This window comes from Schistocerca nitens, chromosome 3 (genome assembly GCF_023898315.1).
Source record: "Schistocerca nitens isolate TAMUIC-IGC-003100 chromosome 3, iqSchNite1.1, whole genome shotgun sequence".
In the NCBI taxonomy this organism is placed as follows: Eukaryota; Metazoa; Arthropoda; class Insecta; order Orthoptera; family Acrididae; genus Schistocerca; species Schistocerca nitens.
This window is the reverse complement of record NC_064616.1, coordinates 210,814,008-210,835,597: the sequence shown is the minus strand read 5'-3', so window position 1 is coordinate 210,835,597 and position 21,590 is coordinate 210,814,008. Positions and strand designations below refer to the sequence as shown.

The following is a 21,590-nucleotide window of genomic DNA, read 5'->3' as shown; positions in this document are numbered from 1 at the left end:
ACAAATACCAAATTAGATCACCAGCAAAACAAAAGAAAGTTTCTGAAAAGATTTGAAGCAACTGTCAGTGACACGAATCTGAATTTTGTTTATCATCATTTGCCAATTTCTTATGTTTTGTTTGTGCTTCAACAGTCATATGTTCAGTTTTTTCTTGTGACTCCACAATGTGAGTTCTTATTCCATGGCATGGATGTATTAGTCTATTATCAACAATGTCTCAATGTATTGGTGGTATTCCTAATATTCAAGTTGTGTATGACACAAGACCGGAAGTAGATACAGTCCACTCCCATCAGTATTTGGTATGATGTACATGAGCAGTATTTCTGGAAGAATGGAATGTTGGATGTTTTCCTAGACAGAATATACACATTTACCTTGTGTCTCATTTTCAGAGCAACAGGAAAAGCCCAATAAGGAAAGTCAACAATGGAAGACCGGTGATGCAGGCAGAACTGTGTAACGATTCCTGTTGATTTAACACCTCGATAACAGAGGAATTCATGTCACTTTATATTACTCAACAGTTGAAGCTATGGATAGCTACAAATTTGTGACCATGATCATGGTTTACCACTGTCTCAACTACTGGTTGTAATATTACAACTGTATATGGAAGACTACATAGGATAACTTTGTTCTGCTGTTGTTTGAGTGAGTTATTGTGATGGATGAATTAGCATTTTTCTTGCTTATATTTACATAGCTACAGACTCTAACATGGTAATTCCAGATAATCAAGTGCACGTTTCACTTGTGACTTTTGATTTCAAATACAATTCATAAGCTATCTGGCAACCTGGATCCAGTACCTCATGGGAGCAGGAACAGAGGTCTGCTTTACCAACACCAAGTCACAGCACACACCCCAAAAGTTGCTAGAAAGATTTGAAGGGACCATCAGTGACAAGGATTTTGATTATTTACATCAGTTAGGGTCAAAACAAGAGTAGGGAACATTACAAAAGCAAGGAATGGGCAACTTTTAAAAAAATCCTTCATTGCTTTTGTAATGTTCCCCCTCATGTTTTATGAAAAATGTATAGCAGTGTACAGTTGCACTTGCACATTGCCCACATCTACAGTTTAATTTCTGTTTTAATGAACATAATTTTCAGTTTCTTCTCTACTGAAACCTCAAATTGATTACTTCATGTCATCAATAATTAGTTAACTCTGTCCCTTCTTGTTTCCATCCTCACCAACATATTCGTGCATTCTCATGACAGTCACGATAATCTATTTGTATGCTGCACATGATTGCACGCAGAGTTAAAGATTAATATTTCTATTATTTACCCCCATTCCCTTAAATGGCACAAAGTGCATATACACTCCTGGAAATTGAAATAAGAACACCGTGAATTCATTGTCCCAGGAAGGGGAAACTTTATTGACACATTCCTGGGGTCAGATACATCACATGATCACACTGACAGAACCACAGGCACATAGACACGGGCAACAGAGCATGCACAATGTCGGCACTAGAACAGTGTATATCCACCTTTCGCAGCAATGCAGGCTGCTATTCTCCCATGGAGACGATCGTAGAGATGCTGGATGTAGTCCTGTGGAACGGCTTGCCATGCCATTTCCACCTGGCGCCTCAGTTGGACCAGCGTTCGTGCTGGACGTGCAGACCGCGTGAGACGACGCTTTATCCAGTCCCAAACATGCTCAATGGGAGACAGATCCGGAGATCTTGCTGGCCAGGGTAGTTGACTTACACCTTCTAGAGCACGTTGGGTGGCACGGGATACATGCGGACGTGCATTGTCCTGTTGGAACAGCAAGTTCCCTTGCCGGTCTAGGAATGGTAGAACGATGGGTTCGATGACGGTTTGGATGTACCGTGCACTATTCAGTGTCCCCTCGACGATCACCAGTGGTGTACGGCCAGTGTAGGAGATCGCTCCCCACACCATGATGCCGGGTGTTGGCCCTGTGTGCCTCGGTCGTATGCAGTCCTGATTGTGGCGCTCACCTGCACGGCGCCAAACACGCATACGACCATCATTGGCACCAAGGCAGAAGCGACTCTCATCGCTGAAGACGACACGTCTCCATTCGTCCCTCCATTCACGCCTGTCGCGACACCACTGGAGGCGGGCTGCACGATGTTGGGGCGTGAGCGGAAGACGGCCTAACGGTGTGCGGGACCGTAGCCCAGCTTCATGGAGACGGTTGCGAATAGTCCTCGCCGATACCCCAGGAGCTACAGTGTCCCTAATTTGCTGGGAAGTGGCGGTGCGGTCCCGTACGGCACTGCGTAGGATCCTACGGTCTTGGCGTGCATCCGTGCGTCGCTGCGGTCCGGTCCCAGGTCGACGGGCACGTGCACCTTCCGCCGACCACTGGCGACAACATCGATGTACTGTGGAGACCTCACGCCCCACGTGTTGAGCAATTCGGCGGTACGTCCACCCGGCCTCCCGCATGCCCACTATACGCCCTCGCTCAAAGTCCGTCAACTGCACATACGGTTCACGTCCACGCTGTCGCGGCATGCTACCAGTGTTAAAGACTGCGATGGAGCTCCGTATGCCACGGCAAACTGGCTGACACTGACGGCGGCGGTGCACAAATGCTGCGCAGCTAGCGCCATTCGACGGCCAACACCGCGGTTCCTGGTGTGTCCGCTGTGCCGTGCGTGTGATCATTGCTTGTACAGCCCTCTCGCAGTGTCCGGAGCAAGTATGGTGGGTCTGACACACCGGTGTCAATGTGTTCTTTTTTCCATTTCCAGGAGTGTACTATATTTATAGATTTATTTATTCCTATTCAAGAATTCATCTATGGTATAGAAGGAGTTGTCAAGGAGATATTATTTCAATTTATTTTTGAAGCTATTACTGCTGTCTGTCAGACACCTTATTTCATCTGTTAATTTTTATAGCAGCATATTTTACCCCTTTCTGTGCCAAAGATAGGTTGAGCAAAGGATAGTGTAAGTCTTTCTTTTTTCTGGTATTATAATCATGAATGTCACTGTTGTTTTTAAACTGGTCCATGTTGTTGAGAACAAATTTCATTAGTGAGTAGATGTATTGTGAGGCTGTTGTAAGAATTCCCAATCTTTTAAAAATATGCCTACAAGATGTGTGACTATGAACCCCACACATTTTTCTAACCACTTTCTTTTTGTCTAAATGTTGAGTTACCCCAAAATAATATTCCGTATGACATCAGAGAGTGAAAGTATGCAAAGTATGTTAGCTTACTAATTTCTATATTCTCAAAATTGGCAATTATTCTGATTGCAAAAGTTTGCTGAACCTAGTCGCTTGAGGCAGTCGCTTTAGCAGTTACTGTGGCTTGATGAAAACATACAAATTCCTGACAAGAAATCAGTTCAAAAAGAAAAGAAATGAGATATAAAGCATTAAGAACACATGGTTCAGTTGCATTAACGTGACCACCACCTATGTCCCACATCAACATGCAGTAACCAATCACAGATGGCCACTGGCAGCACTAACACTGAAGAAAGCATAAAATGTGTCCAGGGGATACATGGAGAACAGTGCAGTCGTTGTTGTAATGGAGAAATGGAGTAACTTATCTGGCGTCAAAAGGGCAGGGATGGTCATTGGCTTTCGGGCCAAGGGTGGAAACATTTCCGAAATGGCTAAGTTTGTAAACTGTTTGTGTACCACTATGGTGAAAGTATACCATGCATGGCAAAAGATGCTATCCAAAACTGGCACTGCAGCAACTCTGGTGCACCACTGGTTGTAGATGACACGAGTGAACGACAGTTACAGAGTTGTGTACAGGTGAATAAACATTCAGCTGCCAAGCAACTGACCACCCACATAGACAAAGAGGGCTATCAACAGTTTCTCCTCAATGACTGTTTCATGGACGTTGCCGGCTATGGGCCTCCGCAACACATGCCTAGTTCACACACCCATGATAACTGCTGTTTATTGATGATGAATGCTGGAATTTCAGATGAATCACATTTTATGCTCCATCAGACAGATGGCCATTAGCAAGTACAGTGTGCAACATCTAAAAGCAAACACCATGCAACAATTGTCGAAAGGGTCCACGCCAGCTGAGGGAGCATTATGGTCTGGGGAATGTTTTTGTGGCATTCCCTGGGTGTTCTCATCATTCTGGAAGGCATAATGGATCAACATTGGGAACCATGTGCATCACTACATGCAATTTGTTTCTCCTCAGCATGATAGCATCTACCAGGAGGATAAGGCAAAGTGTCACACAGCTTGCTGTGTATGTACATGGTTCAAAGAGCACCAGAAAGAGTCTACTGTACTCCCAAGGCCACCATACTCCCGGTATTAAAACCCGAATGGCAGTCTGTGTGACCAACTTGATCAGACTGCCCGTGTCATAGAACATCAACTGAGAAACTAGCACTGGGACCAGCATTGCACCATATTTCTGTTGGTACCTTCCAGAACCTCACTGACACATTTCCTGCACATCTTACACCAGTCCGCACTCCAAAACATGATTATTCAGGCTTTTGACTGGTGGTCACATTAATGTGCCCGGATGTTGTAACATTAAACAATGTAGTGAGGTATTCTGATTGGATCACTAACTACAGCGATGTGAAAATTAAAGCAACAAACCAAAATTTTGCGAAGTTGCATTTATTTTGCCACAAAATAGTATAATCATGTGATAGTATAGTAGACACAATATAAAAAATACACCATGTAAACAACTGCAACACGCATATCAGTAGACAAAGATATTCCCCGTTTTGTTCCAACTTAATGGATTTACACACACTTTCCGACAACTGGTTAATGCGCTCAGTATGGGGTATGGCCCCCTCTGGCAGCAGTACAGGCCTGAAAAATGATGGGGTATGCTATGAATGATGTCATCAGTCTCACATTGTGGTAATAACGCCTATTCTTCCTGCAGCGCTGCTCGCAAGTCTTGGAGAGTGGTTGGTGGATGCTGATGAGATGCAACTCATGTGCCTAGTGCATCCCAGACATGTTCTATGTTATTTGAATAAGAAAGTAAGGAGGCCACGCCATGCATGCAAATATATCCCATTTCCAAGAAACCATCAACCAAACATGCTCTATGAGGTCAAGCATTATCGTCCAGCAATATGAAGTCCGGACCCACATGACCTCGCAACCACACATGAGGTCCCGAGATCTTGTTACCTGATAGCAGTTAAACCTTGTCAATTTAACCATACAATATCATGAGGAGGGGTGTGAGAGGTCAACATAGTCCCTGCCCACACCATTAGGGATCATCCTCAATATCACTCATGCGATAATGGTTGGGGCCAAAAATCATGTTCCACATTCTCTCCAGATATGAATCCATCAAGAATCACTGTCCAGCCTAAGTCGGGACTCATCTGTGAAAAGAACATTGGCCCATTATTCGACGGTCCAGGTGGCACGTTGGCGATTCCACTCTAGACGTTCCCTCCTGTGAAGACGCATTGAAGGTACACATACAGCAGGTCTCCAACAATAAAGGCCACTCTGATGAAGCCTTCTGTACACTGTTTGTCTCACTATAACATGTCCAGTGGATGCTGCAAGGTCAGATGCCAGTTGCCATGCAGTAATAAGCCAATATTGACATGCCCTTATAGCCAAATAACGGTTCACTCTTACTGATGTTACACATGGCCAGCCCTGCCCTGGTCTTTGGGATACAGTTTTGATCTGAATAAACTGTCACCACATCTGAAAAACAACAGAACAATTCATAATAAGCCATCGGGCCACATCAGTTTGCGACTGTTCTGCTTCCATTCTTCCCATGGCGCTCCACCACAGAGAACCTGGTAGGCATCTTCTCTGTGCCATATTGGATCTCCTGCGACTGTGTACACAATGACTGCAGATGTCAGACTACCTGGAAATGAACATCCCATTTGACAGTTGCCATGACGTCATCGTCGGTGTGGTTGTCCGTTGACCAGAATTCCATCTTCCGTGCAGGAGACAATCGTATGGACATCTGTTGACAGTTTGTATGATCGTATCGTGAATTAGACTCAGAACAGGGTAATAGTAGTTTGTTGCTTTAATTTTGGACACCAGAGTATATAATTAATTTTGAACCATACTCCTGTCTAACACATTAGTGTAATACAATATTCATCATATTATAACAGATTGGCTGCCTCTGTTACTATTGAGTTCAAAATACAAATCATCGACATTTTTTGTGGAGGATCCCTCAACAACAGTAATGCATTTTATAATATCCAGAGTGATGAGTGGTAGCTGGTGCTTTTGACAAAGGGCAAGGTTGGTTGGTTGGTTGGTTGGTTGGTTTGTGGGATTAAAGGGACCAGACTGCTACGGTCATCGGTCCCTTTTTCCAAGTACTAAAAACAACCACAGAGAATAAAAACGATTAACAGAAGAGAGCACAGACGACACAGAACAAGAGAAACTGAGACAAAGACCAGACAAAACGAACTAAAACCACACAGAGTGTGACGGTGGTTGGCTGACCGTAGAAATAAAAAAGGAAAAGCCAACCACTTGAAACACATTAAAAAATCAGTTTAAAACCAGAGGCCAAAGGCCAGAATCAACACAAAACTGTAAGATAAAACAGAAACACTTAGATTAAATGATAAAAAACCCCGGCCCGAATAAAACGTAAAACTAAGTCAGCCGCAGCAGAGTCATCTGTTAAAAGGGCAGGGAGCGTGTCAGGCAGTGCGAACGACTGCCTGAGCACAGCTAAATGCGGACACTCCAATAAAATAAGGACCACAGAGAAAACGGAGCCGCAGCGACATAGAGGCGCGTCCTCACGGCGCAATAAGTGGCCGTGCGTAAGCCGAGTGTGCCCAATGCGCAGCCGGCAGAGGACAACAGACTCCTTGCGGGAGACCCGCATGGACGACAGCCACACAGTCGTCGTCACCTTGATTGGACGGAGTTTGTTGGGCGTGGGCAGATTGCACCATTCAGCGTCCCAAACCGAAAGAACTTCATGGCGTAAGACTGCCCGCAAATCAGTCTCCGGGAGGCCAATCTCCAGAGATGATTTACTAGTGGCCTCTTTCGCCAGGCGGTCAACATTCTCATTGCCAGGTATCCCAACATGGCCTGGGGTCCACACGAAGACCACAGAGCGGCCGCAATGCGCAAGAGTATGCAGGGACTCATAGATAGCCATCACCAGACGAGAACGAGGGAGACACTGGTCGAGAGCTCGTAAACCGCTCAGGGAATCGCTACAGATAACGAAGGACTCACCTGAGCAGGAGCGGATATACTCTAGGGCACGAAAGATGGCAACCAGCTCAGCAGTGTAAACGCTGCAGCCATCCGGCAAGGAATGTTGTTCGGAATGGTCCCCTAGAGTTAGCGCATACCCGACACGATCAGCAACCATTGAACCATCAGTGTAAACAATTCCAGAGCCCTGATACATGGCCAGGATGGAATAAAAGCGGCGGTGGAAGGCCTCTGGAGGGACTGAGTCCTTCGAGCCCTGTGCCAAGTCGAGCCGAAGGCAAGGGCGAGGAACACACCACAGGGGTGTACGCAGAGGTGCCCGGGAAAAACCCAAGCCCGGAGAGAAGCTCCTTGACGCGTACGGCGATCAGACAACCCGACCGGGGCCGACGGTCTGGCAGATGGACGACTGACTGCGTGAACAGGACATGGTAATTTGGATGCCCGGGCAAGCTAAAAACATGGGCAGCATAAGCAGCCAGTAATTGTTGGCATCGTAACCGCAGTGGAGGGACACCTGCCTCCACTAGTATGCTGTCCACAGGGCTGGTGCGGAAAGCACCAGTGGCAAGGCATATCCCGCTATGGAGGATTGGGTCCAGCACCCGCAACGCAGATGGGGAAGCTGAGCCATAAGCCAGGCTCCCATAATCCAGACGAGACTGGATTAAAGCCTGGTAGAGCCGTAACAGGGTAGATCGGTCGGCGCCCCAGCGGGTGTGGCTCCAACATCGCAGAGCATTGAGATGCCGCCAACACGCCTGTTTGAGCTGCCGGATATGAGGCAGCCAAGTCAACCAGGCATCGAAAACCACCCCCAAAAACCTGTGTGATTCCACCACTGAAAGAAGTTCGCCGTTAAGAGAAAGCTGCGGCTCCGGGTGGACAGTACGTCGCCGGCAGAAATGCATAACGCAGGTCTTGGCTGCCGAAAACTGGAACCCATGAGCTACAGCCCAGGACTGCACCTTGCGGATTGCGCCCTGTAGCTGACGTTCAGCAGCTGCAATGCCAATAGAGCTGTAGTAAAGGCAGAAGTCATCAGCATACAGTGAAGCGGAGACAGAACTTCCCACGGCCGCAGCGAGCCCGTTAATGGCTATTAAAAACAGGCAGACACTTAAAACAGAACCCTGTGGCACGCTGTTCTCCTGGACGTGGGAGGAACTATATAAGGCTGCGACTTGCACGCGGAAGGTACGATACGACAGGAAATTGCGGATAAAGATCGGCAGAGGGCCCCGAAGACCCCATCCATGAAGCGTAGAAAGGATGTGATGACGCCATGTCGTATCGTACGCCTTCCGCATGTCAAAAAAGACAGCGACTATGTGCTGACGGTGGGCAAAGACAGTACGGATGGCCGACTCCAGGCTCACCAGTTTGTCGGCGGCGGAGCGGCCTTTATGGAACCTACCCTGAGATGGAGCCAGAAGGCCCCGAGACTCCAGTACCCAATTCAAGCGCCGGCTCACCATCCATTCGAGAAGCTTGCAAAGAACATTGGTGAGGCTAATGGGGCGGTAGCTGTCCACCTCCAAAGGGCTCTTGCCCGGTTTCAAAACGGGGATGACAATGCTTTCCCGCCATTGCGACAGAAACTCACCCTCGACCCAGAGACGGTTGTAAAGGTCGAGGAGGCGTCGCTTGCAGTCCACTGAAAGGTGTTTCAGCATCTGACAGTGGATGTGATCTGGCCCGGGAGAGGTATCAGGGCAAGTGGCAAGGGCACTGTGAAATTCCCCCTCACTGAATGGAACATTGTAGGATTCAGAAGTGTGGGTGTGAAAAGAAAGGCTCCGACGTTCCATCCGCTCTTTGATGGAGCGGAAGGCCTGGGGGTAGTTCGCAGAAGCGGAACTCAGAGCAAAATGCTCTGCTAAGCGGGTGGCAATGACGTCGGAGTCAGTACAAACCGCTCCACTCAGTGAGAGCGCAGGGACGCTGACAGGGGTCTGATAGCCGTAGACGCGTCGAATCTTGGCCCAGACCTGTGATGGAGTGACATGGAGGCCAATGGTGGACACATACCGCTCCCAGCATTCCTTCTTGCCTTGGCGGATAAGGAGGCGGGCCCGCGCACGCAGCCGTTTGAACGCGATAAGGTGGTCTATGGAGGGATATCGCTTGTGACGCTGGAGCGCCCGCCGGCGATCTTTAATCGCTTCAGCGATCTCAGGCGACCACTAAGGCACAGCCCTCCGCTGAGGGGACCCAGAAGAACGGGGAATGGCAGATTCTGCGGCAGTAACGATGCCGGTGGTGACCGATTGAACCACCACATCAATGTCATCACAAGAGAGAGGCTCAATAGCAGCAGTGGAGGAAAACAAGTCCCAGTCAGCCTTATTCATAGCCCATCTGCTGGGGCGCCCAGAAGAGTGACATGGTGGCAGTGACAGAAGGATCGGAAAGTGGTCACTACCACACAGGTCGTCATGCACTCGCCATTGGACAGACGGTAAGAGGCTAGGGCTGCAGATGGAAAGGTCAATGGAGGAGTACGTGCCATGCGCCACGCTAAAGTGTGTGGAGGAACCATCATTCAAAAGCGAAAGATCGAGCTGTGCTAAAAATGCTCAATGGTGGCACCTCGACCTGTCACCACTGACCCACCCCACAGAGGGTTATGGGCGTTGAAGTCGCCCAGTAGCAAGAAAGGTGGCGGCAATTGGGCTATCAGAGCAGCCAGGACATGCTGCGCGACAGCACCATCCGGTGGAAGGTAAAGACTGCAGACGGTAACAGCCTGTGGCGTCCACACCCGAACAGCGACAGCCTCTAAAGCTGTTTGTAGAGGTACAAACTCGCTGTGAAGAGAGTAAGGACATATATGCAGATGCCACCAGACACCCTTTCATAAGCTGCCCGGTTCTTATAATAACCCCGATAGCCACGGAGGGCGGGGGTTCGCATTGCTGGAAACCAAGTTTCCTGAAGTACAATGCAGAAGAAAGGGTGAAGGCTGATAAGTTGGCGGGGCTCAGCTAGATGGTGGAAAAAACCGCTGCAGTTCAACTGGAGGATGGTATTGTCCATGGATGGGAAAGGCGTGAAGGGACTGGGGAGGCAGATTACGCCTCCTGGGCCACTGCTGCTACTGAGTCACCACCTGTACAACAGCCATCCATTGAGTCTGAGGAACTGGCGGGATCCAGGTCCTCAGCGGACGCCAGAATCTCCACCTCATCTTCGGACGCAGAGTGAGAAGGTTGCAGTGGGACAAGTGCCACCACAATGTCAGGATGCTTGGGAGCCTTTTCCTTGGACTGCTTTGCGCGCTGTGCCTTAGGTGGTTCTGGCTGGGAAGGCCTCACTGGGTCAGTCTCAGGGACTGAAGACGACCATGACGCCCTACAACCAGCGACCAGTGGTTGTTTGAGATACTTGCGGGTGTCCGCTTTGGCACTGGGCAAAGCCTGGGATGGGAGGGCCCCAAGGGACCCCTTCCGGGCGAGAGGAGCCGAAGAAGGCTCACGCTTCTTCGGGTGGGAAGGGGGAACAGATGTCCCCGGTGGTTGGGGTGGTGTTGCTCCTGAAGTAGATGGAGCAGGAGCAACAGGGAGTGAAGTGCCCCCCACAACCAAGGGGGCCGGTGAATTCTGACAGAGCTGAGATCGAACTGTAGGTGACGACACTGTAGAGGTTCGAACCGGTGTTGCAGCAACGGCATAGGTAGACGTCATGGGCACAGGATGTAGCCGCTCATATTTCCGCCTTGCCTCGGTGTAGGTCAGGCGGTCCAAGGTCTTATATTCCATTATCTTCCTTTCCTTCTGGAAGATCCGACAGTCCGGTGAGCAGGGTGAATGGTGTTCTCCGCAGTTAACACAGATGGGAGGCGGAGCACATGGAGTATTGGGATGCGAAGGACGTCCAAAATCTCGACATGTGATGCCGGATGTACAGCGAGATGACATGTGCCCGAACTTCCAGCACTTTAAACACCGCATCGGAGGAGGGATATATGGCTTCACATCACAACGGTAAACCATCACCTTGACCTTTTCGGGTAAAACATCATCTTCGAAGGCCAAAATGAAGGCACCGGTGGCTACCTGATTATCCCTCGGACCCCGATGGACGCGCCGGACGAAGTGAACACCTCGTCGTTCTAGGTTGGCACGTAGTTCATCGTCGGACTGCAGAAGAAGATCCCTGTGGAATATAATACCCTGGACCATGTTGAGACTCTTATGCGGCGTGATGCTAACGGAAACATCCCCCAACTTGTCACAATTGAGCAACCTCCGTGACTGGGCAGAGGATGCTGTTTTGATGAGTACTGAACCAGAGCGCATTTTGGACAAGCCCTCCACCTCACCGAACTTGTCCTCTAAATGCTCCACAAAAAACTGGGGCTTGGTTGACATAAACGATTCCCCATCAACTTGCGTACACACAAAGAACCGGGGTGAATATTCTCCACTGCCTTCATTTGCCATACGGTCCTCCCATGGAGTGGCCAGGGAGGGAAATGATCGTGGTTCGTATTTCCTGCCGTTGAGGTTAGACCTCGATCGCTTAGAGACTGCTGGTGGAGGCCCACCAGCGAGAGATGATGTACCACGCTTCATTGCGGGTCATCCGCCCTGATGCCACCTACTCCGACCAAGGGCCCTCCCCACGGGCGCCACCCAGCCGCAGCAATAGCCACCTGGCAGGATGGCCATTGCCGGGAGTCCTGATGCCCCAGGGAGATGGGCATCTACTCCTTGGCATACATGGGGAGTTAACGGCGCAGGCATCAGTAGAGCGATCCCTGTGTTGTCAGGGGGCTACAACCAACAGGGTACATGGCGGCCCCACCACAACAGACTGGCTACCGTGCTGGATCTTAGGTGCAAGAAAGTCCAAGGTCGCCGTTGCAGTTAAAAGCAACACTGCAGAGTGCAGCGTGGTAATCGTACCCAGGGACGTATCCTCGCCCAAGAGATGGAAAACGAGTGGGACACCATTGCAACGCCGAAAAAGCCGGCTAAAGGTCTCAATGCACGACGGATACAGTGCGCCCTTCCCCAATTGGCTCGCTCTTCGGAATAATTTAGAAAGATGGAGGTCAAACCCGAGAGGGGACCATCACATAAGGCCGAAACATTTGAGACTCCTTTTAGTCGCCTCTTACGACGGGCAGGAATACCGCAGGCCTATTCTAACCCCTGAACCCGCAGGGGGGCAAAGGGCAAGGGACAGCAGTGCAGCCACTACCAGTTCCCAGCTAATGGGCTCTGGTGAGCTCTCGTGCATGTGACACAGGCAGATAGTCTGCCAAGAAATCTGTCAAAAAAAAAATGTTATTGGATGGAACTGTTATTACTGGTGTGTCAGAAAGTGAAGTGGTTTGTGGTTGTGCTATCATTACACCCAAGACTTCAGTATTCAGATGGAAGGCACTATAAAAATTTAGACAACGATCTGTCTCAACTGGCACACACTGTTTTCAAAAAACACGTGATTTTACTACTACACCATGGACACTGAAATCACACAACAGCTCCAATAGAAGACAAGACTTCCCCCAGAAACTGCCACATCCTACAGTGTTGCCAGATTGTGCAGATAGCCAGAGAGCATTATCAGTGTGGCCATATATTAGTCCCATGTCGCAATCAGCAAGGACACAGACATTGTGGCAGCCTGCCAGGTTTTATGTCAAAGAGTGTACATCTCATTTCTCTCCATCAATGATGAACCAGTTGGCAACAGTACAGAAACAAAATTGATAGGATTATGGCTGCAAAACAATGTAAAATGGAATAAGCGTATACTATATGTTACATAAAACTGAGATGATCTGCTACCTACTTTGCCCACTAAAATTCAGCTGTACTGAGAAAACAGAAAGAGTACATATCATGTCTACCTTCATTCTCACCTCCAACATGAGGACACATTATGGGCACACTCTAAAGCAGCACATTCAAAATGTAAAAAAGGACCATTAAAATCGTATGTGGATGCAAACTTGGAGACTCCTGTAAAGCATTATCAAAGATCTCTGGTAAACGAACAATATGAGACTGGAATAGAAGGGAGAACCAACAGAGGTACTCAAGGTACCCTCCACCACACACCGTCAGATGGCTTGTGGAGTATGGATGTAAATGTAGATGTAGACATTTCTCCTTTATCACATATTTACATTATGGAAACTTTAAAATAAATAAAATATCTATGGACAGTAGTTTGCAAACAAACTGTGATATTCACTATCACATTACCGAAATAGAACAAAACCTTGCAAATGAACCAAATCAGAACACTGGTGTTCTAAAATGATACTTTCCATATGCGAGTTGAAGTTATTATAAACTTCCCAAAACACAAGACAAATAATCAGGTCAAAAGCTTTGGACAATCTTTGAAGTCATATTTACAGCATCACTGCCTTTACTCCATTAAAGCATATTTAAATGTTAGTAGCATATTATTTATAATTTTTAATATGTATGCGCGAAATCATGTTCACCTGTAAACATATAAATTGACTTGGCCTGTCTCTTATTCATAAGCTGTTTTTGTAGCCTACAGGACCAATAAAATTGCAACATAATACAAATGTTCTTTGAATGGCAAGCTCACACAGCTGCAGTTATACATCCAGTTTTGATAGATATTCCTGTTCACATCCTACGAAGTTAAACATGTCACTGCTACAGAGGTACATAATACATCACTGACAATGAGTTATTAATCTGAAAACTGGTTTTGGCAAGTCAACATTTCTAGTGCAATTCGTGGTGTATAGAAGATATACTTTGAATTCAAGTTAAACACCAGAGTTATGTCAAATATTTTGTCAAAGAGAGACAAGCTGCAGAGATGTAATAGAAAAGAAATGATGAATGAAGAGCTCTCAGGTTCCTTGGCAAGATAGGAGAACTGACAACTGTTCAAATAACATCAAAAGACTGAAGAGGTTTAATTGTCATTCTGTCCATGAGAAATGTCAGAAGTCTTTGTCAGTCCTACACAATGGGAAATTCTCCTACAAGAGGGAAAAAAAATATTGTTAAACAGACTCAACACACAATTATAGAGAATGGCAGTGACTCACCTGTATATCATATTGCATATGCAGATTATTAATTATAAAGGGTTTTACTAAATTAGCATATTGAATAGCCTTATCCAATGGAAAACCCTTCGAATGAAAGGAAATAAGACAGTCACACTTTGGCCAAAGTTCCACAGATGTCTGTAAGAAATAAAGAACAAGAAAGCATAATTAGCACAGTTTCAACCTTCAGAATAAAGATCATCATAAATAAATAACAGCATTGGAAAGCAAAAGCATGCACTTCTTGCAAAAAAACAGCATGTTAACACACTGGTAGATATCAAATGACTGTATCAGACAAACATACAGACACGGCTTAAAAAATCACATTTCCTTCTTGTATTAGTTCCGCTTAACATTCAGTGTCAACACACTAAATATTTTCCCATGTTAAATTGGCATTACTTTTTACTTTTACTATCTTTTACTATCTGACACTGACGTCAATAATTAGTTTAGACATAGATGTCCCCAAATGAAGTTTTCCCCTCCATTGACACCATGCTACTAGCTCACATAGCATAAACTAAAACAAGAATAAAAATTTGACTGCAAGTTGACTACCATTGACATATGATAAAATATGCTGATAATAGTAACTATATGCACAATACATCTAAATTTTCTGCAGCAGCAATGACAACATAATCAACAAGCATTACTAATTATGTAAATTGAAGGTGGATGGGGGATAAAGGAAAGGAAAAGGAAGGTACTAATGATATCAGCTGCATTGTGACTTTATGCGGAATCAGCAGCAACAAGTGAAAATGTGTCACACTCGGACTTGAAACAAGGATCTCCTGCTTACTAGGGAGTTGCATTAAGCACTGTGCCATCTGGCCACAGTGTTTATCACAAATTTGTGGACTATCTTGGCATGCTCCCTGGCCAACTCACATTCCCACCTAATGCTGCCTCCCCATCCATGCTTGTTAATTTTAGATTCCCACTGGGGGTTGAACATAAATGTGCATCTGCAATGTAGGTCATGAATTCATTGCCCATTGTTGAAAATCAGTTATAAGAATATGTGGTGTTGGACATGTCTGAAAGAACAGACACCATACATTCATATAATTTTATTACTAAAGTGATGTATTTTTAATTCGTGTCAGGAGAATGCATACATCATTCCACTTCATGTCTTTGAGCAGTGTTCTATCATAGTTTTTGGCCTACTGAATATTCTCTTGAATTTAGACTTAATAGATTTTATATTTTGTTCAGTATCAATATTTAACAACAGGAACTGTATCATGGTCTGAGAGGTTTTGTAATAACATTTTTCTATGTTTGTTTTGTTTTAGTGTGCAGGGTCATGTGCACCCATGTCAGAACTGTAGAAAACAAAGACAGAAGAGGAGTTAAAAATGACTACATGTCAATACCAATCGAAGGAAGGAAAGTCAGCTAGAAACAAGGACATGGAGAAAGGTCTATAAAATATACTATACAGAAACTGAGGTCCTGAACTAAAGATTATATGTCCTTCGCCATATTGCTATGATGGATAAAAAGAAAAACGTGATTGACAGCCCATGCACCATTCGCTAAAACAGCCGGTAACTCAGACGGCAAACACAAATGAGAACGTAAGAGGTTAAAAAAAAGTGCATTCCATCAGGAAAAGATGAACCATGAAAGGTTGACTGCAATGAGCACAAAGTGGTGGGGGAACATCACTTAACAAATGGCGATAGCTAAAAAGAAAGTGCCCAATACGCAACCTAGCTAAAATGATCTCTTCACGGCAAGAGGGCCAAGAGGTGGTCGTAAAAGCTGCTGGGAGAGGCTTAATTCCCCGCAGCTTGTTCCCATGAAGGGAGGACCAGTGATGATGCCAAAGTGACACCACCTGCTGACAGACGGAAACACAGAGACCATCAGAGGGAATGGAAGAACTAGCGGACTGAGGTACGATGACAACAGCCTTGGCAGTTGCATCAGCACCCTTGTTTCCTGTCGGACTGATGTGACCAGGAACCCACATAAACATCACAGTGGCTCCATCAAGATCAAGCAAGCAACAGCTTTCCTGGAACCGTTGCATTAAGGGATGGATGGTGTACAGCACACAGAGGCTTTGAAGGGCATTGAGAGAGTCGGGGCAGATGATGCAATTGAAAAGCCTGTTTTGTCAGATGTACAGCATGGCCTGCTACAGGGTGAAGAGCTCTGCTGTAAATACTGAGCAGTGTCCTATAAGCTGATACCGAAAAACATCGGTGTCAATGATGAAGGCACACCCAAAATGGCAGTCAGGCTGAGAGCCATCAGTGTACACAAAGGTACTATCTCGAAGTTCCATGCGAAGGTCGTGAAACTTACGGTGATAGAGTAAAGCTAGAGTAGTGTCCTGAGGGAAGGAATGAAGGCCAAGGTGTACACAGGCTGCCACATAAAGCCAAAGTGGTGAAGGGTTCAGACCTATCAGGAAAATGGCAGGTAGTGTGAAGTTAGGCTGCTACAGCAAGAGCCAAAAGCGAACTCCAGGAGGTAATAGAGAAGGGGGACATGCCCCATATTGGCAAGCAAAGGAGTCGTCAAAGAAGGAGGCATAGGATCGGTGGCCAGGTATGGCAGAAAAACAGCACGCATATCTACTGAGAAGAAAGCCACAGTGGTTTAACAGTGATAGTTCAGCAACCACTGCATACAGACTCTCAACTGGGCTAGAGTAAAAGGTGCCAGTGGCCAAACGGATGCCACGATGGTGGATAGTATTGAGACGGCATACGAGAAATGAATGTGTAGATGCATACACGAAACACCCATAGTATAGTTTCATATGGACAAGGGACCAGTACAAATTGAGGAGGATGGTCTGCTCTATTCCCCAGGAAGTATCACTGAGAACACGTAGGACATTGAGGAACCTCATACAGTGGGTGGCCAGGTAAGAAACATGGGAGGATCAAGAAAGAGCCCCAAGAATTTTGTAGTTTCAAAAAATGGAAGAGCAACAGGCCCAAGACGTAAAGATGGTGAAAGAAACTAATTGCGCCACCAGAAATTCATAAAGTCGATTTTGTTAGTGGAAAAATGGAAGCCATTGTCAATGCTCCATTGCATATACACAGTCGAGACATTGCTGAAGATGCCGCTCAAGGAGACAGGTCCATGGAGAACTGCAATAGATCGCAAAATCATCAACGAAAAGAGAGAGCTAGAGATGCCAGTCAGGAGACGGACCATTGTAGGACTTACAGCAACAGCAAAGAGGACGACACTGAGGACAGAACGCTGAGGCAATCGTTTTCTTGGATGAAGGCGTCCAACAAGGCAGAAACCACACGGACCTTGAAAACTTAGTCTTTCAAAAATATGGCCACGGAAGCCCCAAGTGTAGAGAGTACAGAGGATACCAGTCCTCCACCAGGTGTTGTACACTTTCTCCAAATTGAAAAACATGGTCACAGTCTGGGATTTCTGCAGAAAACCATTCACGACATGGGTGGACAAAGTGATGAGATGGTCAACTACAGAACGGTGTACTCAAAATCCACACTGTGCAGTGGTTAATAAATTACGGGACTTGAACCACCATACCAGTCGTGCATGATTCATATGTACCATAGCCTTGCAAACACAGCTGGTGAGAGAAATGGGATGGTAACTAGAAGGAATGTGTTTGTCCTTACCAAGCTTAGATATGGGTATGACATTGGCTTCATGCCAGCATCTGGGAAACATGCCTTCTGCCGAGATGCGGTTGTACGTATGAAGCAGAAAGTGCTTGCCTGCAGGAGAAAGTTTCTGCAATATCTGAATGTGAACATCGGCCGGTCCTGTGATGGAGGATCAGGATGAAGTGAGAGAATGATCTAGCTCCCTCATAGTAAAGGTAGCATTGTAGCACTCACGATTCTGAGAAGAGAAGGGTATCACCCGTGCCTCTTCCACTCATTTCCGATGGAGGAAGGCAGGGTGATAGTGGAAGCAGCTGCTCAAAATCTCCGCAAAACAGTGGCCGAAGATGTTTGAGATAGCAATAGGGTCCACTATGACATCATCTGCTACTGTCAGGCTGGAAATTGGGGAATCGACCTGGGTCCCAGAGAGCTGTCGGAGGATGGCCCACATGAGGGAAGACGGAGTGGAACTGTGCCATTGTAAGCAATGGTAAAGACAGAAGCACATGCCACAATTACCTCTGGGGCATCCTGGGTCCAATCCCCCCCTGCAGTGGTACCATTCCACCAAAATGGAATTCATCTCTTGGGCAGCTTCCCAAATTCGACAAATGTGAATTGGGGGATAACAGTCTGCACTGACTACCTCACTTGCTATGCTGTCACTAAACCTTTCCGACTTCTGAAGCTCCAGAAATTACAAAGCTTATTGTGGAAAACACCATTCTGATGCACGGAGCACCCTGTGTGATGACTTCTTATTGTAGAAAAGTTTTCCAGTAGAGACTAGTATTAGAGGTAATTTCACACTGCCTACCACCCACAGATGAATGGCCTCACAGAACGCTTGAATAAGACACTGGCAGGTATGCTCTTGATGTTTACTGATGCTGAACAGAGAGACTGGAATACAATACTGCCCATCTTGTCATTCACATACAACACAGCAAATGAAGACATTACAGGCCTCACCCCATTCTTTCTACTCCACTGTTGCAATGCTGCAACAGCAATGAATATGCTATTCCCATTTCAACTAGACAATGCGTAGGATCACTACGTGAAACACCTCATCACTAGGACCGAAAAAGCCAGACAGCTGGCTCACATGAGGACCCTGGATGTACATGAGAGTTAGTTAGTTAGTTAGCTAGCTAGCTAGCTACATGTTCCATGGATCATTTTAATGGTTCTTTTATTGAAATGATGCAGAATGAGTCAGTTTACATGATATGTATACGAGAATAGTGTTAACATTATTGAACATATTATTATTTTTAGTCTTTCTTACACAATTACAATGTTCATTTTTTTGCTACCAGTTTTAAGTAGAAACTCACATCAACAGAACAGAAGGAGATGTCCAGGAGAAATGATTTTTTAAATCACATTTAAAACATGCTTTGCTATTTGTCAGATATTTTATGTTATTAACCAATGATCAAAAAATTTTAAATATGTCTGATTGTGTCTATATATGTGTGGATGGATATGTGTGTGTGTGCGCACGAGTGTATACCCGTCCTTTTTTCCCCCTAAGGTAAGTCTTTCCACTCCCGGGATTGGAATGACTCCTTACCCTCTCCCTTAAAACCCACATCCTTTCGTCTTTCCCTCTCCTTCCCTCTTTCCTGATGAGGCAACAGTTTGTTGCGAAAGCTTGAATTTTGTGTGTATGTTTGTGTTTGTTTGTGTGTCTGTCGACCTGCCAGCACTTTCATTTGGTAAGTCACATCATCTTTGTTTTTAGATATATCAAATAAAGGTCTTTCACGCAAATGTGTCAATCAAAATACTGCAGCATTTTTGCAGTCTCATTAGGGAGGCTTGGAAACTCTACCTGAAGAAAGCAATGTAGATGTCCTGAACAGCTTTAACATAAAAAGATTTGTCACTGAAACTGGCATAATCTTGCAGGTCAATCGCTTACAATTGTGCAGCGCGCACGCGTGCGCCCCCCCCCCCCCCCCACACACACACACAGGGGCACTTTCAACTGAAATGGCAAATGGACTTGAAATAAGCTCAGAAACAGATGTGAGATTGAAAGTGTACTTCAAATCTTTATAAAACTATTCTCGTAATTCTTTCAATGCCACGATGAATTCTTCAAACCTCATGTTTTCCTTAACACTAGTGAGCTTAGACAACTGGGCTGTTTCTGTCAGAATGTGTCCATTTTATAGAGTGATCTTTTTAAAAGCATATCCATCAAATCAGAAAGAAGTTACCTTACAATGTCTTACAATGGGCAGTGTGCAGTCCACTTAAAATGTGAGGTCTGCTCTCCATTTTGGATGTTCCAATTTTTGTTCCTGCATTCCTTTTTCCTTCATAAATTCAACAATAGCACGTTTTAAATTTAAAAAATCATTCCATTCATGCCCCTTTACTTAACTAACATACTTTGCAGTAACATACAAAGTCTCCATACACTTCATTCATTTCCATTGAAAACTGTTGCAACTGACAATGGAATAATGTGCATGACTTCAGAAATTTTACTATTCATACCACCAATTTATTCACATGCTCCAAGCCTGCAAATTTAGCACAAAGTGCTTTTTGACACACAGAACAATGAATCCTGTCATTGTAATTTTTTGCTCTTTCATTGTAAACTAAACCTTTAAATTCTTTCTGCCTAGTTTTGAAATGTTGTTTCATAGCAAATATACAGTACTTGCCATTTAAGCGAATTGAGAATTCTCATCCCTCTCTTACTGTCTGGAGATCATTGGGTGAAAAATAAGTGTAGCTCACAAAGCATGAATACCCAGACTGTATTCAGCCAGCAGTTGGGAATGAGAGCACTTAGTGACTTGCAACTAACTTTAAACATAATTTCAAACCTTTACTAAACATTTCCTTACTGACAACCTCCCATAAAATGCTGAAAGGGAAAAGTTTATTGCTTACTGTGTTTTGAGAGAGAGAGAGACCAAGGAGAAGATGGACTAATAGAAGAATGGAATAAATACATATCTAGCCAATGACGATTACTCTGATAGTGTGTGTGTGTGTGTGTGTGTGTGTGTGTGTGTGTGTTTTTCATAAAAATTGTAACTCAGTTTCCAATGTGTAGGTAAAAATTTGGTAGTGCTATCATCAATAGTTACAGATGTAATGGGTTAACTGTTGACAGAAATTAGCCATGTAAGTATAGGGCACAGGTGAGCAACCGGCAACCCATGAGCTGGATCTCGCACACGACTGGTTCCAGTTTGGCCAATGGAAGAAACTAATGGAGAAGAGAGTGAGGCGCTCACATTCTACTCTGACCGTGACACACTTTCAGATATTCACCATGCTGTTGTTTGCACTATTCTACTTTGACTTTGGTGCAATGCAGCCGATATATGCTAATTTTAAGTGAGTCAGACTTTTAAACTTTTTAAAATGAACAAAGAAATAATGACTCAATTTACTTTGCAATACAGAAACAATCCACGTCTATGCAATTAGCCATCAAAAGTATTTTTGGACAAATATTTTTAAAAAATGCTTGAGAACAGCATTTGTGGGTATCAATGTACTAAATTTCAAACACATCTGCCCTTGGCCAAAAATCATCAAGTTAATCCTGATTGTTTGCTGACTGAGACTGACTGTCTCATTGCTGTATTTTGCTTTCCTATTTTTTTCTTGTATTTACATGAGTAAACAATTTCT

At 45.4% G+C, this 21,590-nt stretch overlaps 1 protein-coding gene across 8 annotated transcripts in view; it reads right to left on the bottom strand.

Moving 5' to 3' along the window:
- LOC126248162 (inositol hexakisphosphate and diphosphoinositol-pentakisphosphate kinase) overlaps positions 1-21,590 on the bottom strand; it is a 585,218-nt gene that overhangs the window by 310,073 nt on the left and 253,555 nt on the right. For all 8 annotated transcript variants that reach the window (XM_049948910.1, XM_049948915.1, XM_049948911.1 and 5 more), the window contains exon 4: positions 14,281-14,421. In XM_049948910.1, the coding sequence (XP_049804867.1) occupies positions 14,281-14,421 (141 nt within the window). The remainder of the gene's footprint in view (positions 1-14,280; positions 14,422-21,590) is intronic.